Genomic DNA, 21,228 nt, shown 5'->3' with positions numbered 1-21,228 from the left:
CAAATGTCTGTATTCCGTTTACCTGATCAAGATAGGGGACTCCCTGCTAGTTTCTCCAACAAGTTAGATCCTCGGTTAGCGTCCCTTGTGGCGCTAAGTCAAGCATGCTTGAGTAATGGCGGGTGTGACTGGTCAATAGGGTATACTTACTCTTTCTAGGCATCTGGTCCCACCTCCGGTGTTTCCATGTGTGGGTATATGCCCTGTTGATTTTGTATTGCTTATAGGATTAGTGAGATCGTTCACTGTTCGTTATTTTCACCTTTTTTATTCCGTTTTTTTTTTTCTGGTAAGAAAGTGTTTTTATACGCCCGTCTGTAGTATGGCAATCGTGTTCGTCCGTCCGCTCGTAACTCAAATACTGAGATCTAGAATCATTAAACTTTTTCAGCCGATACATCTTGGGTGGAGGGTGGGTCGCACTTTAAAGTTGGAATATTTCTGTAGTTATTTGGACAATTCAAGAGACAATTGCAATGTGCAATAGACACATTACAAGGAATAATCTTGATTTTACCTCAGACCTAAATGCAAAGATATTGGTGCAATCTTTGCACCTATTAAGGTTAACATGATTTTGTATCATGCATTTTTATATGTGTATAAAGAATAAATATCTGACCGGCGTATCATTGTTCCGTGGCGGTGCACTTGATTTGATGTGGCATAGAATAAAAATAATGGATTTGAATTGTCAAGTTGAACCCATTCACAAAGCATTGCTTTATTAATCTGATGTATATTATACATGTAGCCTACTTTACATTAACCTTAAGAGTACATCATGATGAAGTCTATGAACCTCTAGCTGACTGAAGTAAAGCATGCAGAAATGGTCACGTGCATGAATGTGGACAAATGTTTTCAAAACATCGGATAATTCAGCTTTAATCTAATACATGTATAGTTTTATTTTTCTAAGTGCCTTACATTTATATTGCAATTCCTTATACGGAATTATCTTGATGGGATGTGTTTATGGATGTATGTATGGGAAATGTGTTTATTGTGGGTTGAAATTAATGAAATAACTTAAAGGCCGAGGTTTTCAACCGGTCGGTTTTCCTCAGGTAAGTAAAGTAAGGGGCGTCTTGTGATTTGATATCTTTTGACTGGTTACTCACGAGCTGCATGAGATCTGCATGCCAGTGTGTTTGTTTACCTTCAAATAATTGTTTATAAGTGCACTTGTATTTTTCCTACACATAAATATAGTATTTATAATTCTTCCTTATTGATAATACTGGCATATCAATCATTTATTTTGAATGTACGTCTTTTATGTCTGATAAAGGGTTTTTATTTCCTGCTTTTGATGCTTTCCTATACAAAACCCCTCTATCTCGGTATGTGACCCCTTTTCACATACGACATCAGCCGTACAGCTTCAATTTTGTTCATTCCACACTCGCTATGTAAAATGTCTGCATTGAGTTCATTCAGTATTGCACCATCTATCCACTGCTTCTGAAACACTGGGATGTATTTCTCGAGTCCGAGTTTGTGTAACAAATTACTCACATCCTCAATGTTCATCTCATTAACATTCCCTGTTACAAGATCAACAGGAATATTATTGCTTTGGACATTTCTCCCTCGCCGTTCTTCACTTCTCGGGGGTACTTTTGGAGCCTTTTCTGTGACTCCGGAAGCGATGGCGTCACATTCTTCCATCGTAAATCCTGACGTAGATATCTGCCTTTTGTCCTTTACTCTGACAGTTCTGCTCCGTGGAGGGACTTTAGGTGTGACGTCACTCCCTTTTGCTACATCTGCAACGAGTTTGTCTGCCGTTGGGTGTTGTGGCGTTACTGAAAGTTTCCTTTCAGGTTTTGTCGCAATCGTTGGCTGTACAATTGCTTTATCTCTAACACAGTTCGCTATAATTTCGTATGTGTCGCATTGCTCCTCAGCCGGATGTGTTTCTGGTTTTAATCCATGAAGACTCTGATACACATCGGTTTCATTCAGACAGTCGTATATTGTACAATACACGTTTGGCACTTGAACCGTAGCATCAAAATCTTTCGAGTCATTGGTGTACAGAGCTATATCTAAATAAAAGAAAAATCACTGCTTTAGTTGTTTCGGAGAGTAAGAACTATGTTATTTGGTCAAAATGGAAATGGTGGACCGGCAAGTCAGGCTAAATATGCGAGTTAGGAAGAACTCTCGCGTGAGGTGTTTGGGTTGATTTTCGAATTGCTTGTATAGTCATCACAAAAATGGCAAGCACCCGTAAAGGGTTAATCTAAGAGTTAGTGTAATTTAAAAGAATGGCTTAAATTTCCAGGTTAATAATTATCATGAAAGTGTGGGACATCTATACCAAAAATAAGGTGAATTTGTACCTGGATTTCCAAGATAACTATTGCATTGTATTTGGCTGTCGCATATTTCATTTAAGTTCTGAATGAAAATGTCCCATTCCTGTTTTTGGTAACCAGTTCTCCCAACAACCAATGCTATCTTCACCTCTGTGAGGTACAGAGGAAGCTTTTGGATCGTAGAGGTTACCTTATCTACAATGGTAAAGTGTTCATGTATGAATTAGCAAACAGAAACCGTCTGTTCAGATTAATTTCATCGTCTCAAGCCACGGTCCGCAGTCTGCATATAGACCCCTCCATAGAGGATTGTGCATTTTGACCATGGTTTGCGACAATGGATTGATTTGCTTGGTACCCATATTCATAAATCCATCGGGTCAGAGTTCACTGGTTTGATTTTAGAACCTTTGAACTTCCCTTAATTGAATATTTCTTTTTACTTCTATATACATGTATATGCTTAGAACACGTCAGCGAAACAAGTACATGGATCCAGGGTTTATGGTTCTTCGATTAAATGGATCCAATTACCTGTAGTCGGGTAAGGCCGGTACGAATAGGAGATAATTCATCCCCAGCTTTTCTTAAATCATTTTAAAATGCTCGTGAAGTAAGTGTAAATCTACCAACCGTGTACCGGTTTAACGGGATGGGCACCTTATCCCACTTCAGGTGTGCTTAGGGATCTGTATTAGAACTGTTATCAATTTGTATTATTAGATAGGATTTATGAGATCTAACACTGTTCGTTATCTTCTATGTTCTCCAACTTTGAAAATGCTTATTACGGGTCTGGGTACATACCGGTATTTAATATGAATGTGTGTTGTGAGGAGACCATTATATATTCCTTTCTGTCACGGTGACCATGAATGAAATAAGTGAATGTAGGAATGTAGGGGTGTGTGATTAAACATTCATATTGCAATAAAAAATTCCATTACAATTAATGGCCGCGTTGGTCTAGAGGTTAGGCCGCTCACGTCTCGGCTGTGAGGTCCCGAGTTCAATTCTCTATCACGGAGCCGCCACCAAACCTAGGACGTTTAACACAGGAAGGGACTATTCCTTCGACATGCGCCCGGCATTATAGAAGTTGGAAGTCATGGTTCTTTCGGACATGACCTTAGGAACGAATGTCACTCATCGCGGTCATTCTCTACGCAGAGTTCCGTGCGCTCCTCGCACTACACCTCTGTCAACGGCTTTTTACAAAAATCTTGTAAAAGTTTCTAATATCCAACATTTATGTTTTCGACTAAATATTTAGTCATACTATGAAATGCTTTTGGTGCAAATAAATTAATGCTTACGGTTAATTGTTTAAAATCGCCGTTTTTTTATCCTAAATTTGGAACTACTTTGTAATGTGCGTATGAATGTAGGACATCCACGTGGTGAATATTTGAATGTAAACATGGAATCAAAAGTAAGAAAGGCTGTAAAAATACGATAAAACCTGTGAAATAAGAGACAAACAGCTAAATGATATACATGTATATGTACTTATTAAAGTGCCAGTGGGCTATGAAAAGAGACTTATGTCATCACCTGTTGCCAGAACTTTTAAACGAATAGGAAACCGAGAATTATTGTTTATATCATGTGATTATATTGTCACGTGATTCCAAGCGTTGACAGAGGTGTATGTGAAGCTTACGTAACGGGCCCTCTGGTGAGAGAATGTCATCGCGGTAGGCGTCGGCCTTAAGCGCAATGCATATACATGTAGCTCAAAGTTTGTGATACTGCAATTACAACTGGTGACGTCTTTACGTGAATGAAAATAATCCCGAATTAACGTAACACATTATACAAACAAAACCAAATAATGAATATATACATCTCACAAGAAAGATCATTTAAAAAAAAAGAAACAGGATTTTCCACATCACACTGTAAAATCTTAAAATAGTTCGGAAAACCTTAACATGCTGAGGGAATCTTAAACAGTAGGACAACATCTGTTAAATAAGATGAGTTTGTGAAACACTGATGCCCCTGTATGGCAGTAAAGTAATTCTGGTACCCAGAGAAAGGTCTAATTGTTACAAGGAATCGCATGTGAAATATGAAAGCTTAAAAATCACTAACCATTTAAGTATTTCAAAATTAGGTCAAACTCCCAAGTCAGGGTCATGATGCAAAACATTTTGTTACATAAAGAAATGTATTGTCAAAAGGAATACACATGTGGATTATGAAAGCCCTATCACTAACGATTCAAAAGTTATAGTCAAGGTTAAAGTTTTTCAAAAGTAGCTCAAGGTTACATGGTAAAATAGTTTGGTACCAAACGAAAGGACTTAACACAAGCAATACACATGTGAAATATGAAAGCCCTATCACCAACCATTCAAAAGTTAAGATATTAAGATAGATGAATCAATGTTTAAATATTACTGTAGGTTAAAAATGTGGAATTTGCATCCCAAAATAATAACCCATTGTTAATTGATGCTTTTAAAGAGGATGAAAAATAATCTCATATAAAACTAGTCCAAGCATGGCTAAATCACTTGAGTTATATTACAAAGATGACTGGACTCTCCTGTTTAGAGATTTCCCATGAAACATTTAGCAATAAATTAAGAAACTACTATGACAATAAAATAATAATGTAATTTGATAACATAAAACAAATTGTGGAAAACTTGTATTTTATAGCCAAGTATACAATTATAATTTTAAATTGCAAGAATATTTGAAATTTACATTACCAAAAAGCTTACAGATCTCTACTCACTAAACTAAGACTAATTGCAGGTGCCCTCAATATTGAGGTTGGGAGATACTGCACACCTCCAATTCCACGATCTAATAGATTTTGCAAATTCTGCTTGAATGAAGTTGAGGATGAGAAACACTTCCTATCATTTTGTACAAAATACGATCACTTAAGGAATAAATATTCAGAACGTTTGGGTGATTTGAATGCAAATTCCATAAAAAGCCTCATGAATCCTGAAAATTATACATTCACAAAACATTTTTGTCAATATTTGAATGAGTGTTTTAATCTAATGTACACTGAATTGAGAAATGAGGACAATTGTGGTTAATCTGAAAATGTGTATTATGTTATATATATACACTAGTATATGATGTTAATTTATGATGTACGCCTCATGTTTGGTAATCATCAATAAGACATTTGAATTTGAAGTTATGGCCAAGGTTAAAGTTTTTGCTGACAGACGAACAGACCAAAATCTTTGTCCCCTATTACGAGGGAATAAAGATAGTTCACAACATTGTTATGGCGTTCAAAACTACATGTACCTGTAAGTGAAGTTCATGATAAAAACCTAAAATGTGAAACGATGCAATAACACCCGTGTCCATGGAACCAAGTTTGTGGGTTCTTTACTTCTATTGTTGATAAACAAATTTTATGCCTGTTACGTACCTTCGGTCAAATTATGACCCAGTAGAAAAACATCCTGGTATGAACGATTTAGCTGCAAAATCAGTTTGTCAGTGTGAAGTAAGTTAACTGATGCTGTCAAATCTGACGTCACATCCGGGTTAAAGACAACCTCAGTTGGCAGTTTTCTTTTGGACAGTACTCGACGCAAACTGTATTTCTTATTCCCTGAAACAAAATGTTTAAGACACATTACACTTCCCGATCAATGAGCTTCAGATTGACATGGCATCAATTTATATATCGTTATGCCCATTTACGTCAGATGTTACAGAAAGCGACAGCAAGCAGCAAAGGAAAATTGTGAAAAGAAAACCCAAACAGACATATCAGTACTGAGATTTACATGTACACGCGTGCATAGTTCATTTGACCTGTGCTTAAATACACCAACATATGGTTGGGCTTTTTTTTGTAAATGAATTATCATTTGATATAAAAAGTAAGGCTGGGGTTTGAATCAGGACTACATAGACGATTAAAGACACTTAACCTTTCTCATTGGAGACGAAGCTGAAGGTGGCGCTGTAGTCCACGGGAATGCTGATCTTTTTCTGCAGTAGGGAGCGTGGACCCTGAAGCACCGTGGCCATGATCCGCTCCTGCGAGCCGAATCTCCTGATGAACAGGACCTGAAATCACCCCAATTAGGACGAAATGTACCGGAAGTACAGTGTATTGTTCTTTTATCCTTCTAGTTGAATATAGTGCATGCACACCATACGGCCATTTACCTGCTTACTAAATAGCAGCCATACCATAAGAATAAAAAACAACTAGAGATTGTTTTTATGAAAAACAAACGTCTACCCAGCTCCCCAAATCGAAAGTGCTCCAAATGAAACCTCCTCCCTTTAATGAACTGCATGGTATGGGGGAGAAAGCGTGAGCAGGAACATAGACATTATGAACTCCCGATAAGAAACATAGGGGAAGTGTTCATAAAACTATTTTACACTCTCCAACTCTCAAATCCAATTGGATCCTCCTGTCCCTGAAATATGCACATCTGCAAATGCCATTGAAGTATTGTATAAAATTTCAAATCTATTTCTGTTGTATGTGTTGCATCTCTTTAAATTACTTTCTTCCTTCCTTTCAAACTCTTATCTCTAACCTGTCTTTTCTTCTTTAAAAAACCGCCCAATTTATATATATATATATATATATATATATATATATATATATATATATACATATACTTTAATATCATTTATTTAACTGAAAATAATATATTATGTGTACTTGTATATGTATCTATGTCTGTATGTACATGTGTGTGTATGTATGCGTATATATGTACATGTATGTATATGTTATTGTTTGCTTTTGTAAAAATATTGTGAATATGAAGGTTAATAAAAAAAATAATAAAAAAATTCAAATCTATCCGATAAGACATACACAACGTAGGAGGAGAAGTGTTCACAAGCTATTTTACATCTGCCACCCCTCTAGATCCACTATAACTTTTAGGAAAATAATTAAATCCTCCTGTTCCAACAATATGGCAATGGCTATATAAAAACTATAATCTTCAAGCCCGGTATTTTATTTTACAACCTTCTACTTTTCATAGGCCCACATGAGTATACACAATTATGTATGTAAATAGAACTTTAAAGTTCGGTATTCATTTTACAACCCTCTACTTTTTACAGTCGATTTCTCCTTAAGGTACCCCACAACCGGTTTCGTTCCGTTTCGCAAAATACCAATAACCATGGCAATGAAGCATTGTACAAAGTTTCAAGTATATCCGATAAGCCATATAGGAGGAGAAGCGTTCACAAGATTTTGTGACAGACAGATGGACGGACAGAAGTACAAAAACAATAGGGGAGACAACCATTGAGACAGTGAGACATCAGTATTTACAACGACATTAATTTTATATAGGTAAGGTTTCAAAGTGCCCTTGCGAATTGCTGAGCAAATAAGGTCCCGAATACTGTCGATGACATGTGCAAATATATATATGATTAAAGAGCTCTGAATTGACTCCCACTACTCGATAAACAACAGATATGATAGGCTTGTTTCCTTACATCGTTGACCCTAACCGGTATCGTGATGCATTAGCAACAGTGAACATCCCCACTTTCTGTAGTCTGCGCTACAGCGAGTTCACTTAAATGAAAGTACAACTAGAGCCCCGCAAAGCGGAGCGTCTTCATCAGGGACATACATGTACCATATCACAATACATGTATAGCATTCCTGCATGTGCCTCATTGTAGCAACTTTTCCCATTTAAATAACCTTGAACTTTTATAATCAGAAGAAATCAAGGTACATGAAACATTGATGCAAGTGCATTTGAAATCAAATACCAACCTACATAACCACTAGCCCAATTCCAACCAAGCTTTGCATAAAAATTCTTTGTGTAAATAAAATATGAATATGCAGGACTGGTTACACAAATCGCGCTAAAGGAAATTGTACTTACATGTACATGCGGTTCTATAGAATAAGTCGTAAAATCAATTTAATAAATTGTCCTTATTATTCACTATTGCTAAAAATAAAATCCTAACCATATGCATACTCTCTCTCTCTCTCTCTCTCTCTCTCTCTCTCTCTCTCTCTCTCTCTCTCTCTCACATGGTGACCATTGACATCAACCAACATTGTCAAAATGTTCGGGACAACCTGTCCCCTCCTTAGGACAAAGCATCAAATTACATGTAGAAACAAGCACAATTTGTAAACTAATTTTAGGCTTATCTGTGAGGGTTTTTTTTTTCATCCCCCCCCCCCCCAAAGTTTAGGCACTGCAAAACCAGTGGAGCCTGATATGGTGGTGGAGATGGGAAAATGCAAACGCAGGATAGTGTTCAGGTGGAGGCGCTGACTGGAGATGACGACACAGCAGCAATATCAAAGATGACGACACAGCAGCAATATCAAAGATGACGACACAGCAGCAATATCAAAGATACAGAGGGAAACACCCAAAAGTGATTAGACAAGAATCATGTCATGAAAAACGTTTCCAATTTACTATAGTACATGTATCTAGAAGGTGCAACTTTGAACCATACATGTTAAACACGTACGACGCCAATCACTGCCATGTACGTATGTATTCAACTTCCTTAATAAGTTATATAATGTATGTTGCTATTAAAAGTTTTCAATGAAAATCAATGTTCGTATCAAAGTTAAAAGGCAATCTCAAAATAAATATTTTATAGAAAGATGTGAAGGAGGGATGGGGCAAATCGAAAGATTTCTGGCAATAACACCATCAGAAACACTATCGTGTGTGAAAATGACACGTTAGTCAACGATCAAGGTGCTGTATGAATAGTGAAGAAAACGAACAGTGATCAATCTCATAACTCCTATAAGCAATACAAAACAGATAGTTAGGCAAACACGGACCCCTGGACACACCAGAGGTGGGATTAGGTGCCTAGGAGGAGTAAGGATCCCCTGTCGACCGGTCTCACCCGCCGTGAGCCCTATATCTTGATCAGGTAAACGGAGTTATCCGTAGTCAAAATCAGTGTGCCAAGAACGGCCTAACAATCGGTATTAGACATCTTTAACAACTATTTCGTAAATATGGAAAAGGATATAGGGACAAACAGTGTGCTAATAGATTAAAAACATAGCGTGAGACAAATTGATAATATCATGGAAGATAAGGACTCACATCTTCTATCTTTTAAACCGGTAGATGAGTCTTTTATCATTGAACATATAAACAAATTCACTATTAAGAAAGCTACAGGAGTAGATATATGTCACCCTTGCTTTTAAGGCTAGCCGTGCCATCTATAGCTAAACCATAAATTAGCATGTCTTATAAATAAGGCCATAGAAAACTCTGTTGTCCCCAATTCACTAAAGAAAGTCAGAATTTGTCCTATTCATAAGGAAAACAGCTGTGTAGATAAAGGAATAATAACCTGTCAGGGTTTTGCCAGCCATCTCAAAGCTCTTTAAATTGTGAGATCCATCCATATACAGCTTTCTGGATATTTTGAATCCATATTCCACCCTTCCCTTGCTGCTTTCAGAACTGGGTGTGGATGTTAGTCCACCTTACTTAGGATCATGGAAGACTGGAAGAGAACCTTGGATGAGAATAAGTATGTAGCCGCCATTCTTATGGATCTCTCCAAGGCTTTCGACTGCCCCCCCCCCCCCCCCCCCCCCCCCCCATGATTTGCTTCTCTTAAAACTTAAAGCACTACGGTCTTGGAAACGACGCCTCAAGTCTTCTGGAAAGTTATCTCAGTGAGAGATATCAATATGTGAAAATCGGGGAGTTTTCTAGTTCATTTCAACCAGTTTTCAAAGTAGTCCCTCAGGGCTTGATACTTTGACCGATGCTGTTTACTATCTTTATAAATGATCTATCGGCTTTGTCTCCTACTCTTCCATTTATAATTATGCTGATGACAAGACTGTATCTTATTCTCATGAAAAAGCAGATATTTTAAAGACCACCTTGGAAAATGATAGCCTATCCCTTTTAAACTGGTTCATTTGCAACAAAATGAAGGCAACGACTGACAATATTCCAGGCAATCTCAGTGGAAAAGACAAGCAAAGATTTAGATTTCACTTTTAACTTAGGAGAAACTATGCTATGCAGTGAATCGAAGGTTAAACTATTAGGGATGACAATAGATTTTCAATCAAACTTTAACTCTCATATTGCTGACATCTTTAGGAAGGCAGCTGAGCAACTAAATGTTTTAAAAAGAATAGGACACAATCTTAGTCGTTTAAGTAAACCCTTCATTTATCATTCCTTAATTTTATCAAATTTTAGTTAAGTGCTGCCCCCTTACCTGGCACTTTTGTTCTGAAAAGAATACAATAAAAATGTTGCTTCAGCTCTTTTTATCTGTGCAACTTTTATATGGTATGTTTGCATGGCTCAGTAAATCTTTCTTTTTCTAGTTTATTTTATTCATGAATTCTGCCTGCAGTGAATTTTTAAATATTTGTACCAATTTACTATCATTATTGATTTTAATTATATTCATTAAAGTTTTATTACTATTTATCCAGCTTTTTATTTAAAATATATTGTGCTTTTTGCATTATCTGCAACAAAAATTGCGAATTAGTTTGAATTTTACTGCTGATATTTATGTACATCCATTCTTGCCTGCAGTGTTTTGATTTCTTCCTCAAAATCTTATGCCTTCGTATCTGTATATTCTTGCATGGATTTTTTTTTTATTTTATTTGTATTCTTTTGTTAACCTGTGATATGCTTGTATATATGTTCATACATGTTATGTGTCTAAGTTGTTAACCTGTGATATGCCTGTATATATGTTCATACATGTTATGTGTCCAAGTTGTTAACCTGTGATATGTCTGTATATATGTTCATACATGTTATGTGTCCAAGTTGTTAACTGTGATATGTCTGTGTATATGTGTACATACATGCTATGTGTCTAAGTTGTTAACCTGTGATATGTCTGTGTATATATGTACATGCATGTTACGTGTCTAAGTTGTTAATCTGTGATATGTCTGTGTATATGTTCATACATGCTATGTGTCTAAGTTGTTAACCTGTGATATGTCTGTGTATATGTGTACATGCATGCTATGTGTCTAAGTTGTTAATCTGTGATATGTCTGTGTATATGTGTACATGCATGCTATGTGTCTAAGTTGTTAACCTGTGATATGTCTGTGTATATGTGTACATACATGCTATGTGTCTAAGTTGTTAACCTGTGATATGTCTGTGTATATATGTACATACATGCTATGTGTCTAAGTTGTTAACCTGTGATATGCCTGTATATATGTTCATACATGTTATGTGTTTAAGTTGTTAACTGTGATATGTCTGTGTATATGTGTACATGCATGCTATGTGTCTAAGTTGTTAATCTGTGATATGTCTGTGTATATATGTACATACATGCTATGTGTCTAAGTTGTTAATCTGTGATATGTCTGTGTATATGTGTACATGCATGCTATGTGTCTAAGTTGTTAACCTGTGATATGTCTGTGTATATGTGTACATACATGCTATGTGTCTAAGTTGTTAACCTGTGATATGTCTGTGTATATATGTACATACATGCTATGTGTCTAAGTTGTTAACCTGTGATATGCCTGTATATATGTTCATACATGTTATGTGTCTAAGTTGTTAACTGTGATATGTCTGTGTATATGTATACATGTATGTTATGTATCTAAGTTGTTAATCTGTGATATGTCTGTGTATATATGTACATACATGTTATGTGTCTAAGTTGTTAACTGTGATATGTCTGTGTATATGTGTACATACATGTTATGTGTCTAAGTTGTTAACTGTGATATGTCTGTGTATATATGTACATACATGTTATGTGTCTAAGTTGTTAACTGTGATATGTCTGTGTATATGTGTACATGCATGCTATGTATCTAAGTTGTTAATCTGTGATATGTCTGTGTATATATGTACATGCATGTTACCTGTCTAAGTTGTTAACCTGTGATATGTCTGTGTATATATGTACATGCATGTTACGTGTCTAAGTTGTTAATCTGTGATATGTCTGTGTATATATGTACATGCATGTTACCTGTCTAAGTTGTTAACCTGTGATATGCCTGTATATATGTACATACATGTTATGTGTCTAAGTTGTTAACTGTGATATGTCTGTGTATATGTATACATGCATGTTACGTGTCTAAGTTGTTAATCTGTGATATGTCTGTGTATATGTTCATACATGCTATGTGTCTAAGTTGTTAACCTGTGATATGTCTGTGTATATGTGTACATGCATGCTATGCGTCTAAGTTGTTAACTTGTGATATGGTCTGTGTTAATAATATATGTACATGTACAATGTATGTTATGTGTCTAAGTTGTTAATCTGTGATATGTCTGTGTACATGTATATGTGTACATGCATTCTATATGTCTTTTGTCTTTGATATACATGTATGTGATAGTAGTTAAAAAGCTCTACAGAGCTTACGACTTTAAGTAAAATTTACTTTATACTTCCTTACTTACAAAGTCAGTCTTATGCGTCCTTGCATTTGTCATTGCGATTTATATGTAATAACGGGCGTGTTATTGATTACCTTTCACATTGATCCATTTAATGAACGCGTTACGTAAACCAGATTCTCACCTGTCCTCGTTCGTATGTCTCGACCTGTTCTTCTCCGTAGTAACCACGGGTGACCTCCACTAGCCTGGGCAAGTGATTACAGAATTTGTCGAAAAAAGCTTTCGGTGGATATTCTACTTTGTCCACGAGAAACTGAGAATCGCTGAAAATGGACGACATGTTTTGCAGTTCACTTCCTGATTGTCAATACCACAAATGCACTGTTGGTATAAAAACTACGTGAACAGTTCCAAAAATAAGCAGATCATTTACAGATATACGAATACCACTACCGCATTTAAAATTGAGTCATAGTGTGCACAATCCACGTCCTTGCATGTATATGGAGATTTCAGAGTGGACTGTTGACCGACTAATGGGCATTAAAAATTTCCTTATTGAGTAGTGAACTGTCATTTCAGAAACAAATCTGGTTTATTACCTGTTGCCACAACTTTTAAAGGGAGAGTAAAGGATAATGTTTGTTATCATGTGATTAAATTGTCACGTACAGAAACTATTTTCCAAGGGTTGGCAGAAGAAAGTAAATCTGAGTATCTTGCCTTCTGCTGAAAGAATGGTGTACTCGGTGAAAAGCGCTTGAACCTTCACCACGAGTGAGTCCGGTGCACTCAGTGAAAAACTTACATGTACCATTAACAGCACGATGGAGTCCGGCAGGTGTACTCGGTGAAATGCTTTCTTTCAACATGAGAGTCCGGTGTATCTAATGAAATACTCTTCTTCAACACGAGAGAGTCCAGTGTAATCCATGAAAAGCTCTCCTTCACTATGAGTGAATCTGGTGTTCTCAGAGTCAGTGAAAATCTTACCTTCAGCACGAATGAGTCCGGTGTATTCGGTGAAAATCTTACCTTCAACGGGAGAGAGTCCGATGTACTCGGTGAAAATGGAGAGAGTCCCCCGGTGTACTCGGTGAAAATCTTACCTTCGACAAGAGAGAGTCCGGTGTACTCGGTGAAAATCTTACCTTTAACAGGAGAGAGTCCGGTGTACTCGGTGAAACGCTCTCCTACATTTCCTCATCGACCATGGAAGGCATTAACGCTACTCGACAGGATATCATGTTTTAAGTCCACTTGCTTTGTCTTGCCTCTTCTCTTCCTTATCAAGACGTTTAATGATTGTCTTCATAATATTCCAATATTTTATTGTATTCCCACAGTAAATGTTACGCCATAGACACAACCTATCTTTGACACAAAGATTTTGTTTTTAAAATGTCTCCTTTCTTTACTGCAAACTACATGTAGTGCGATCCGGATATTTAGTACCATCTGTCCGTGTAGCATAACAAATGGTCAGTGAATACATGTGCCAAGTGCATGACAAAAAGCCTGTTTTGCATAATTACCGGGCAAGATTGCAATGGCACTAAATTGCATGTTATGCATGGTCAGAAAACATGCCATCATCCGTTAGAAAATGACTGTACCATCAAGTTCGGGTTTGATCACGATGGAGAAAGGGGTGTATATTTATCCTAATTGTCCATCCATCTTGATTGAGTTTTATGTTAGTGTGTTTTCGTGCATGTGTTAGCCACTGTAAATTCTATGTAGAAATTAGTATTGTTACATTTGATTTACATGTGGTTTGGTCTTTGGTAGGTAGTACATCAAGGTTTAGTTCTTATTAGGTTACTGTAACATATACATGTATTTTTGCTTGGTTGTCTCTGGTAAGTTTATAAATTTATGTCATTTTCTCATTGTATAGCCTTGATGTTTCACGTGTTAAATCAATAATGACTTATTGTCTGTATTTAATAAAAACATTGGGATGGTTATCTGTACAATGTTCTACTATTATTCGAAATGGCATGCCGAGAAGCTACAGTAGTAGCACGTGTAACCATCAATGGTATCTGAAACAAAAATATAAAATACGGATTCAATGAGGGCTTAGATTTTTTTTAAATGTTTTCAAAAATCCATATTTTTAGAAAAAGTTTTTGTCGCTCGATCATTTTACAACTTGACATCAGTCCAAGCTCCCTCTTCCTAGCATGAAATGCCCCATACTTTACCTGTATTGACTCACTATAATTACACATATACAAATTGCCAATGGGGATCCGGGTTATAATAGGTCCTCAGTACTCCCTGCTTGTCGTAAGAGGCGACTAAATGGGGCGGTCCTTCGGATGAGACCCGTGTCACAGCAGGTGTGGGGCGATAAATATCGGATCCTTTCTTGCTCAAAGGCCATAAGCGCCGAGCATAGGCCTAGATTTTGTAACCCTTTACCGGCAATGGTGACGTCAATAAAAACCATGTATGAACTTACCCTATGTTTCCCAAACCGAATGTCCGATAACGCGTTTACCCGTGTGATGCTTAAGTTTATATATACTCATTTCTTTTAATCTGTGTTTATTTTACTAATATCTGTCTGTATGTATGTCATATGCAAGGCCATATTGCAAACAGGCGTTATCGCTAAGTATGTAATCCTGGATAAATAAAGATTTTTTTATTATATATTACGCTTGGTCTCTGCAATCTATTAAAACTCAAAATCTAATAATGTTCATGTTTGCTTCATTTGCATACCATTATGATGGTACTTCAGCAGCTTCTTTAATGCAAATTGCTTTATAAGTATGGGCGGATTTAGGATTTCAATTTAGAGGGGCGTGGGAAAATCAGAGAGACAAAGGGTCTGTTGGTCGCTTTTAGGTCCCCCATTTCGCCCTGATGGGAGCCCAGCCCCCAGAACGTTCAGTGTTTAACTGTATTTTGATAATGAAATTCTGGTGTAACTTTAATAAAATTTTCAAGAACACATGTTGCAATCTAATTGGGATTAATAATGGTTAAACTTCATCCAGCCAAGTTTGATGGCGCTGTTGGCTCCCTGTGAATAGCATCCACTTGGGTGACGTCTGCATCCCTGAACTTCCTCGATATACATGTTAATTGTAGCACTTGTGAGCTTAAGATCTTTTTGAGGCACACCTGCTGATTTTAAAATGATCTATTTTAAGTTTCTGTTGCTATTTTAACCAGACACATCCATTATTGAAACCTAAAATATGAATATTTCATACATTTATATATATATTTTCAAATCTCTTAAATCGCTCAGTGTATGTGATGCTTTTGATAAGGGAGTATTAAATTGAATTGTTTCATGATTTTGTTCCCAATTTTAAATAAGATATTTCATATGACAATTTCCGTATTTTTCTTTGCAACTAAATATTTAAAATTTTCGTGGCCGATTTGATGCATTGCATCAAAATTATCTTCTCCATTTTGAATCACCACAGTAATTGTTTCACTGACTCGTAGCATTCGAAGTTTAACATGGGTTCATATAACATTCTGTCTCTGAATCTCTGGACACTTTTGCTTGAAAGCACTCAGTGTGCATTTGAACAGAAATAAAATATTCTAGAGACTCAGATATCCCTTTAACTTAGGGAGATACCTTTTTGATTGAGATATATCCTTTAGATGCTTAACAAGATATCTCTTTTTATGGAAATTCTTCATTATAAAGATATCTCTTTCTGCCAAAGAGATATATCTTAACTTAAAGATACATGTATCTCCCCAGGCAAGAGATTTTCAGGAGAGATTAAAGGAACACTATATATAAACACATTTGTTAAATTTAATTATACACCACATGCAGACAAAGTCTGGAAAGGTAACAAATTGAGCCTTCATTGCGGACCCTCTCGGGAAGATAACGAACATTTTATTTTGTATTTGATATTGGAATGCATATTTCCAGCTTATTCACCTGGCATATTGACTTCATTCAAAACATGTTTAAAGGTCAAGTGTAATAAAAATAGATTTGAAAATAAAGTTTATAATTCATTAAAACCCGTTTTGAAAAGTTTATTGATGTGTTTATTTATTTATTTTAAATCCAGGTAAATGCGCAAAATACCTATTCCAAAATCGTTGTTTATAGAAACGAATGAAGGGATTGTCACCCTTTCTTATGACGTCATCTGAGACAATTGTAGTTGTTTACGCCTGTATATCATCGTTTTAATTTCTGTGAGAAATTGCCAGTTTTAGCAACACCGTGGATAGTGACGATGAAATACCGTAGATACACTTGAGTTTAGGGATTCAACCTTTATAATGTTTGTACCTACACCCGTTTCGAAACCATCAGATAGTAATATTTATATGATATATACATTTATATGTTCGACAAATATCTCATTGGAATCTCATTTAGAAATTATTTACCATGCCAGTCCATAGAAAATTGGGAATGATATTGGAAAAAAATGTTCTATCAAAAGATAACCTTTGTATTTTACACAATCGAGGCTAATCAAAATCAGACTTCATAGATACTAGCCGTATACTCTATTGTAGCGATTGTGAGCGTATTTAACTAGATTGACTCTGAGACACGTTTGTATTTTTTCTTATTATGGGATTTATTTGTATGAGATTGATCAGATTCAAATTATAATGTGTTTAGCTAGATATATATTTAGGCCTAACTGAAAAATGCCTTTTTGAAAAAAGAACAAAAGACAAAAGAAAAAAACTTATTGTGCACAACGTTATTAGTACCCCCCCCCCTTTTAAAAAAAAAATAAAACATCTACATGTAGATACAATATCATAAAATGTAAATTAGGCCTATGGTTTAGCGCCAACTATTTATAAATCAAGGAACGATAACCGACGACGGTACGCCATCAATCGGAACTCCTCGAATGTCTCGCGCACTGTCGAGTGCGCGAGACATTCGAGGAGTTCCGATTGGTACGCCATTAGTACATGTAATTTCTTCACAACACACGTCAAATGCGAAATTGATATATTACGGCAAAAAGTTAACGAATTGTAGCATTTTGAGGTGTGAAATTTTGCCTTAATGATTCATGATATATATGTAGCACATTAGGAATGTAGCATATTAGGAAAAGGAAAAACTTGTACTTGTTTTCATAATGAACTTGAAAAAAAAAAAGCTTTGGAAATTGGACTGACCTCGCAATAAATAAGGTTTTATCAAAATGGGTTTTTAAAATTAAATTCATTTCCATTTTTACTATATTTTATTTTTTCAATATATATATAGTGAAAAAATGAAATGATGACGATGAGTCCCTTATAAATATAGTATGAGTACGACAACATTCGAAAGATATTTCATTTAATAAAAGAAATAAAATCAATTCGAACTAGGTAATGGGTGACATTAATTTTTATGTGCAATCGCAAACCCATTGAATACAATGTCGCATTAAAGCATTCAGTGGTGGATGTAGAGAGGGGTGGATTGCGTGCATCCCCCCTTTTTGGGTTGAACTTTTTATATAATTAAAATACATCCCTCCACTTGTTTTGTAGGATGTCCAGTTAATCATCACTTTGCACTTTGTTTGGAGTCAAACAGGATGATGGAAACCTGATCCTCGTTAATTAAAGTGTCACTCACTGATCCTGGCCTCGTGGCTTGTCTCAAATCTCAGTGTCTCTTTTCAGTTTCAGTATCCAAATTCTTCGAAATTTAGTATCTTTTGGGAAAAGAAATATACTTAATCCCTGTCCCGATTTCACATTGCAGTTCAAAGCAGTGCATTGTACCATAAATACAGAACTTTTCTATGTAAACACTATAAAACCCTATCAATGCAGTCGAAAGTTGTCTCAGATTACGTCATAAGCTACGAGCGATAACTCACGTCACAACACATTTATTGATCGCTCAGGTAAAAGTTTGATAGCGCCGTGTAATTCACGCCAAGTGATTTTTATCAAAATTGCCATGGAAATTAATCCATAAGTGTACGACAGACATTTTTCTGTATAAAACTCAAGTTTTAGGAAAATCACCGTACTTGACCTTTAACCAAAAACAATTTACTTCCGGAAAACATACTATTTGAATTTCTGAAAACATGCTGTGTTCTTAGAAAATCAATAGTACATGACACTTCTACATAGCTATTACAACAGGAAGAAAGTGCAATGGGCCAGAGCAGTATCTGACCTAGTCCGAAATATCTCTGACGTTTTTAGCTCACCTGAGCTGAAAGCTCAAGTGAGCTTTTCTGATCACATGTATTCCGGCGTCCGTCCGTCCGTCTGTAAACTTTTCACATTTTCAACTTCTTCTCAAGAACCACTGGGCCAATTTCAACCAAAGTTGGCACAAAACATCCTTAGGTAAAGGGAATTCTAAATTTTAAAATAAAGGGCCAGGCCACCTTCCAAGGGGAGATAATCAAGAAAAGGTAAAAATAGGGTAGTGTCATTAAAAAATCTTCTTCTCAAGAACCACTGGGCCACAAAAGATGAAATTTATATGAAAGCTTCCTTATATAATGCAGATTCTAAATTGTTAAAATCATGGCCCCCGGGGGTCGGATGGGGCCACAATAGGGGATCAAAGTTTTACATACAAATATATAGGGAAAATCTTTAAAAATTTTCTTCTCAAGAACCACTGAGCCAGAAAAGCTGAGATTTATATGAAAGCTTCCTTATATAATGCAGATTCTAAATTGTTAAAATCATGGCCCCCGGGGGTCGGATGGGGCCACAATAGGGGATCAAAGTTTTACATACAAATATATAGGGAAAATCTTTAAAAATCTTCTTCTCAAGAACCACTGAGCCAGAAAAGCTGAGATTTATATGAAAGTTTCCTGATATAATGCAGATTCTAAATTGTTAAAATCATGGCCCCCGGGAGTCGGATGGGGCCACAATAGGGGGTCAAAGTTTTACATACAAATATATAGGGAAAATCTTTAAAAATCTCTTCTCAAGAACCACTGGGCCAATTTCAACCAAAGTTGGCACAAAACATCCTTAGGTAAAGGGAATTCTAAATTGTTAAAATAAAGGGCCAGGCTACCTTCCAATGGGAGATAATCAAGAAAAGGTAAAAATAGGGTAGGGTCATTAAAAAATCTTCTTCTCAAGAACCACTGGGCCACAAAAGATGAAATTTATATGAAAGCTTCCTTATATAATGCAGATTCTAAATTGTTAAAATCATGGCCCCCGGAGGTCGGATGGGGCCACAATAGGGGATCAAAGTTTTACAAATATATCGGAAAAATCTTTAAAAATCTTCTTCTCAAGAACCACTGAGCCAGAAAAGCTGAGATTTATATGAAAGCTTCCTTATATAATGCAGATTCTAAATTATTAAAATCATGGCCCCCGGGGGTCGGATGGGGCCACAATAGGGGATCAAAGTTTTACATACAAATATATCGGAAAAATCTTTAAAAATCTTCTTCTCAAGAACCACTGGGCCAGAAAAGCTGAGATTTATATGAAAGCTTCCTTATATAATGCAGATTCTAAATTGTTAAAATCATGGCCCCCGGGGGTCGGATGGGGCCACAATAGGGGGTCAAAGTTTTACATACAAATATATAGGGAAAATCTTTAAAAATCTCTTCTCAAGAACCACTGGGCCAATTTCAACCAAAGTTGGCACAAAACATCCTTAGGTAAAGGGAATTCTAAATTGTTAAAATAAAGGGCCAGGCTACCTTCCAATGGGAGATAATCAAGAAAAGGTAAAAATAGGGTAGGGTCATTAAAAAATCTTCTTCTCAAGAACCACTGGGCCACAAAAGATGAAAGAAGTAGGTACAGTTTCTACAGTCATCTGGCCCAAAATATTGATGATTTCACTTGGAACTCAAATCCTTGCATTCAATTAAGGAATAGTTTAGCAAACCCAAAATTCACTCCGTTTGATCAGCAAAATGATTTGTGTCATATGACGAGAGCTTGAAGTTGGCATAAAATTGCAAAAATGCTATTTTCAATGAAAATATCCACAAATTCAGGTGGTTTTCCTTTTAGAAAACATACAGCGCATGCGTCGAGCAAATTCATATTGAAACATGTTTTTCATCTCAAAATAATACACAATATATATCATTTTCATTTTGCTCGACAAATGCGCACATCTTTTCCTGAGCAATAATTTGTATGACATTTGACAGTTTTCAGGGTTATTTTGAGAAAAAGGCGGGAAATGTCTTATTCATGATGTCATAATGCTATCCATTTAGGACTATCATTCTGATTTTGTTGACATAGTATACCTGGCATTTATTTTACTTTCTTAAAACGCTGATTAAGGTTAATTCCAGACACATTTTATAGAGAGAAATTTTTTGGGCCTTTTTATGTATACAAGCGTACCTTGTTCTTTATATGAAAGCTTCCTTATATAATGCAGATTCTAAATTGTTAAAATCATGGCCCCCGGAGGTCGGATGGGGCCACAATAGGGGATCAAAGTTTTACAAATATATCGGAAAAATCTTTAAAAATCTTCTTCTCAAGAACCACTGAGCCAGAAAAGCTGAGAT

The 21,228-nt window shown here is 36.1% G+C and overlaps 1 protein-coding gene and 1 long non-coding RNA gene across 3 annotated transcripts; one reads left to right on the top strand and one right to left on the bottom strand.

The window, feature by feature from the left end:
* Positions 1-708: 708 nt before the first annotated feature.
* Positions 709-15,599, bottom strand: LOC125683541 (uncharacterized). Of its 2 annotated transcripts, XM_056142344.1 has the most exons (6): positions 13,864-14,013; positions 12,894-13,035; positions 6,251-6,389; positions 5,740-5,925; positions 2,352-2,522; positions 709-2,054 (listed from the first exon to the last, which is right to left on the bottom strand). In XM_056142344.1, exons 3-6 carry the CDS (start codon positions 6,348-6,350, stop codon positions 1,339-1,341), a joined length of 1,173 nt encoding a protein of 390 aa, XP_055998319.1. In that variant the 5' UTR covers positions 6,351-6,389; positions 12,894-13,035; positions 13,864-14,013; the 3' UTR covers positions 709-1,338. The 2 variants fall into 2 exon arrangements, with proteins under 2 accessions (XP_055998319.1, XP_048780763.1); XM_048924806.2 differs by having other exon boundaries at positions 12,894-15,599.
* A 910-nt stretch (positions 15,600-16,509) lies between these two features.
* LOC130047408 (uncharacterized) lies at positions 16,510-18,324 on the top strand. Its single transcript, XR_008796304.1, has 2 exons — positions 16,510-17,001; positions 18,233-18,324. It is a non-coding gene; the product is annotated as an uncharacterized LOC130047408 (long non-coding RNA).
* Positions 18,325-21,228: the final 2,904 nt, after the last annotated feature.

The sequence above is a fragment of the Ostrea edulis genome, chromosome 6 (genome assembly GCF_947568905.1).
Source record: "Ostrea edulis chromosome 6, xbOstEdul1.1, whole genome shotgun sequence".
Classification (NCBI taxonomy): domain Eukaryota; kingdom Metazoa; phylum Mollusca; class Bivalvia; order Ostreida; family Ostreidae; genus Ostrea; species Ostrea edulis.
This window is presented reverse-complemented; position numbering and strand designations above follow the sequence as displayed.

Coding starts and splice junctions, on each gene's coding strand:
- LOC125683541 (XM_048924806.2), bottom strand. CDS start 13,052: ATGTCGTCCATTTTCAGCGATTCTCAGTTTCTCGTGGACAAAGTAGAA. Junction 5,926..6,250: donor CTTCGTCTCCAATGAGAAAG/GTTAAGTGTCTT, acceptor ATTTTGTTTCAG/GGAATAAGAAATACAGTTTG. Junction 2,523..5,739: donor GGGTCATAATTTGACCGAAG/GTACGTAACAGG, acceptor TTACCATTGTAG/ATAAGGTAACCTCTACGATC.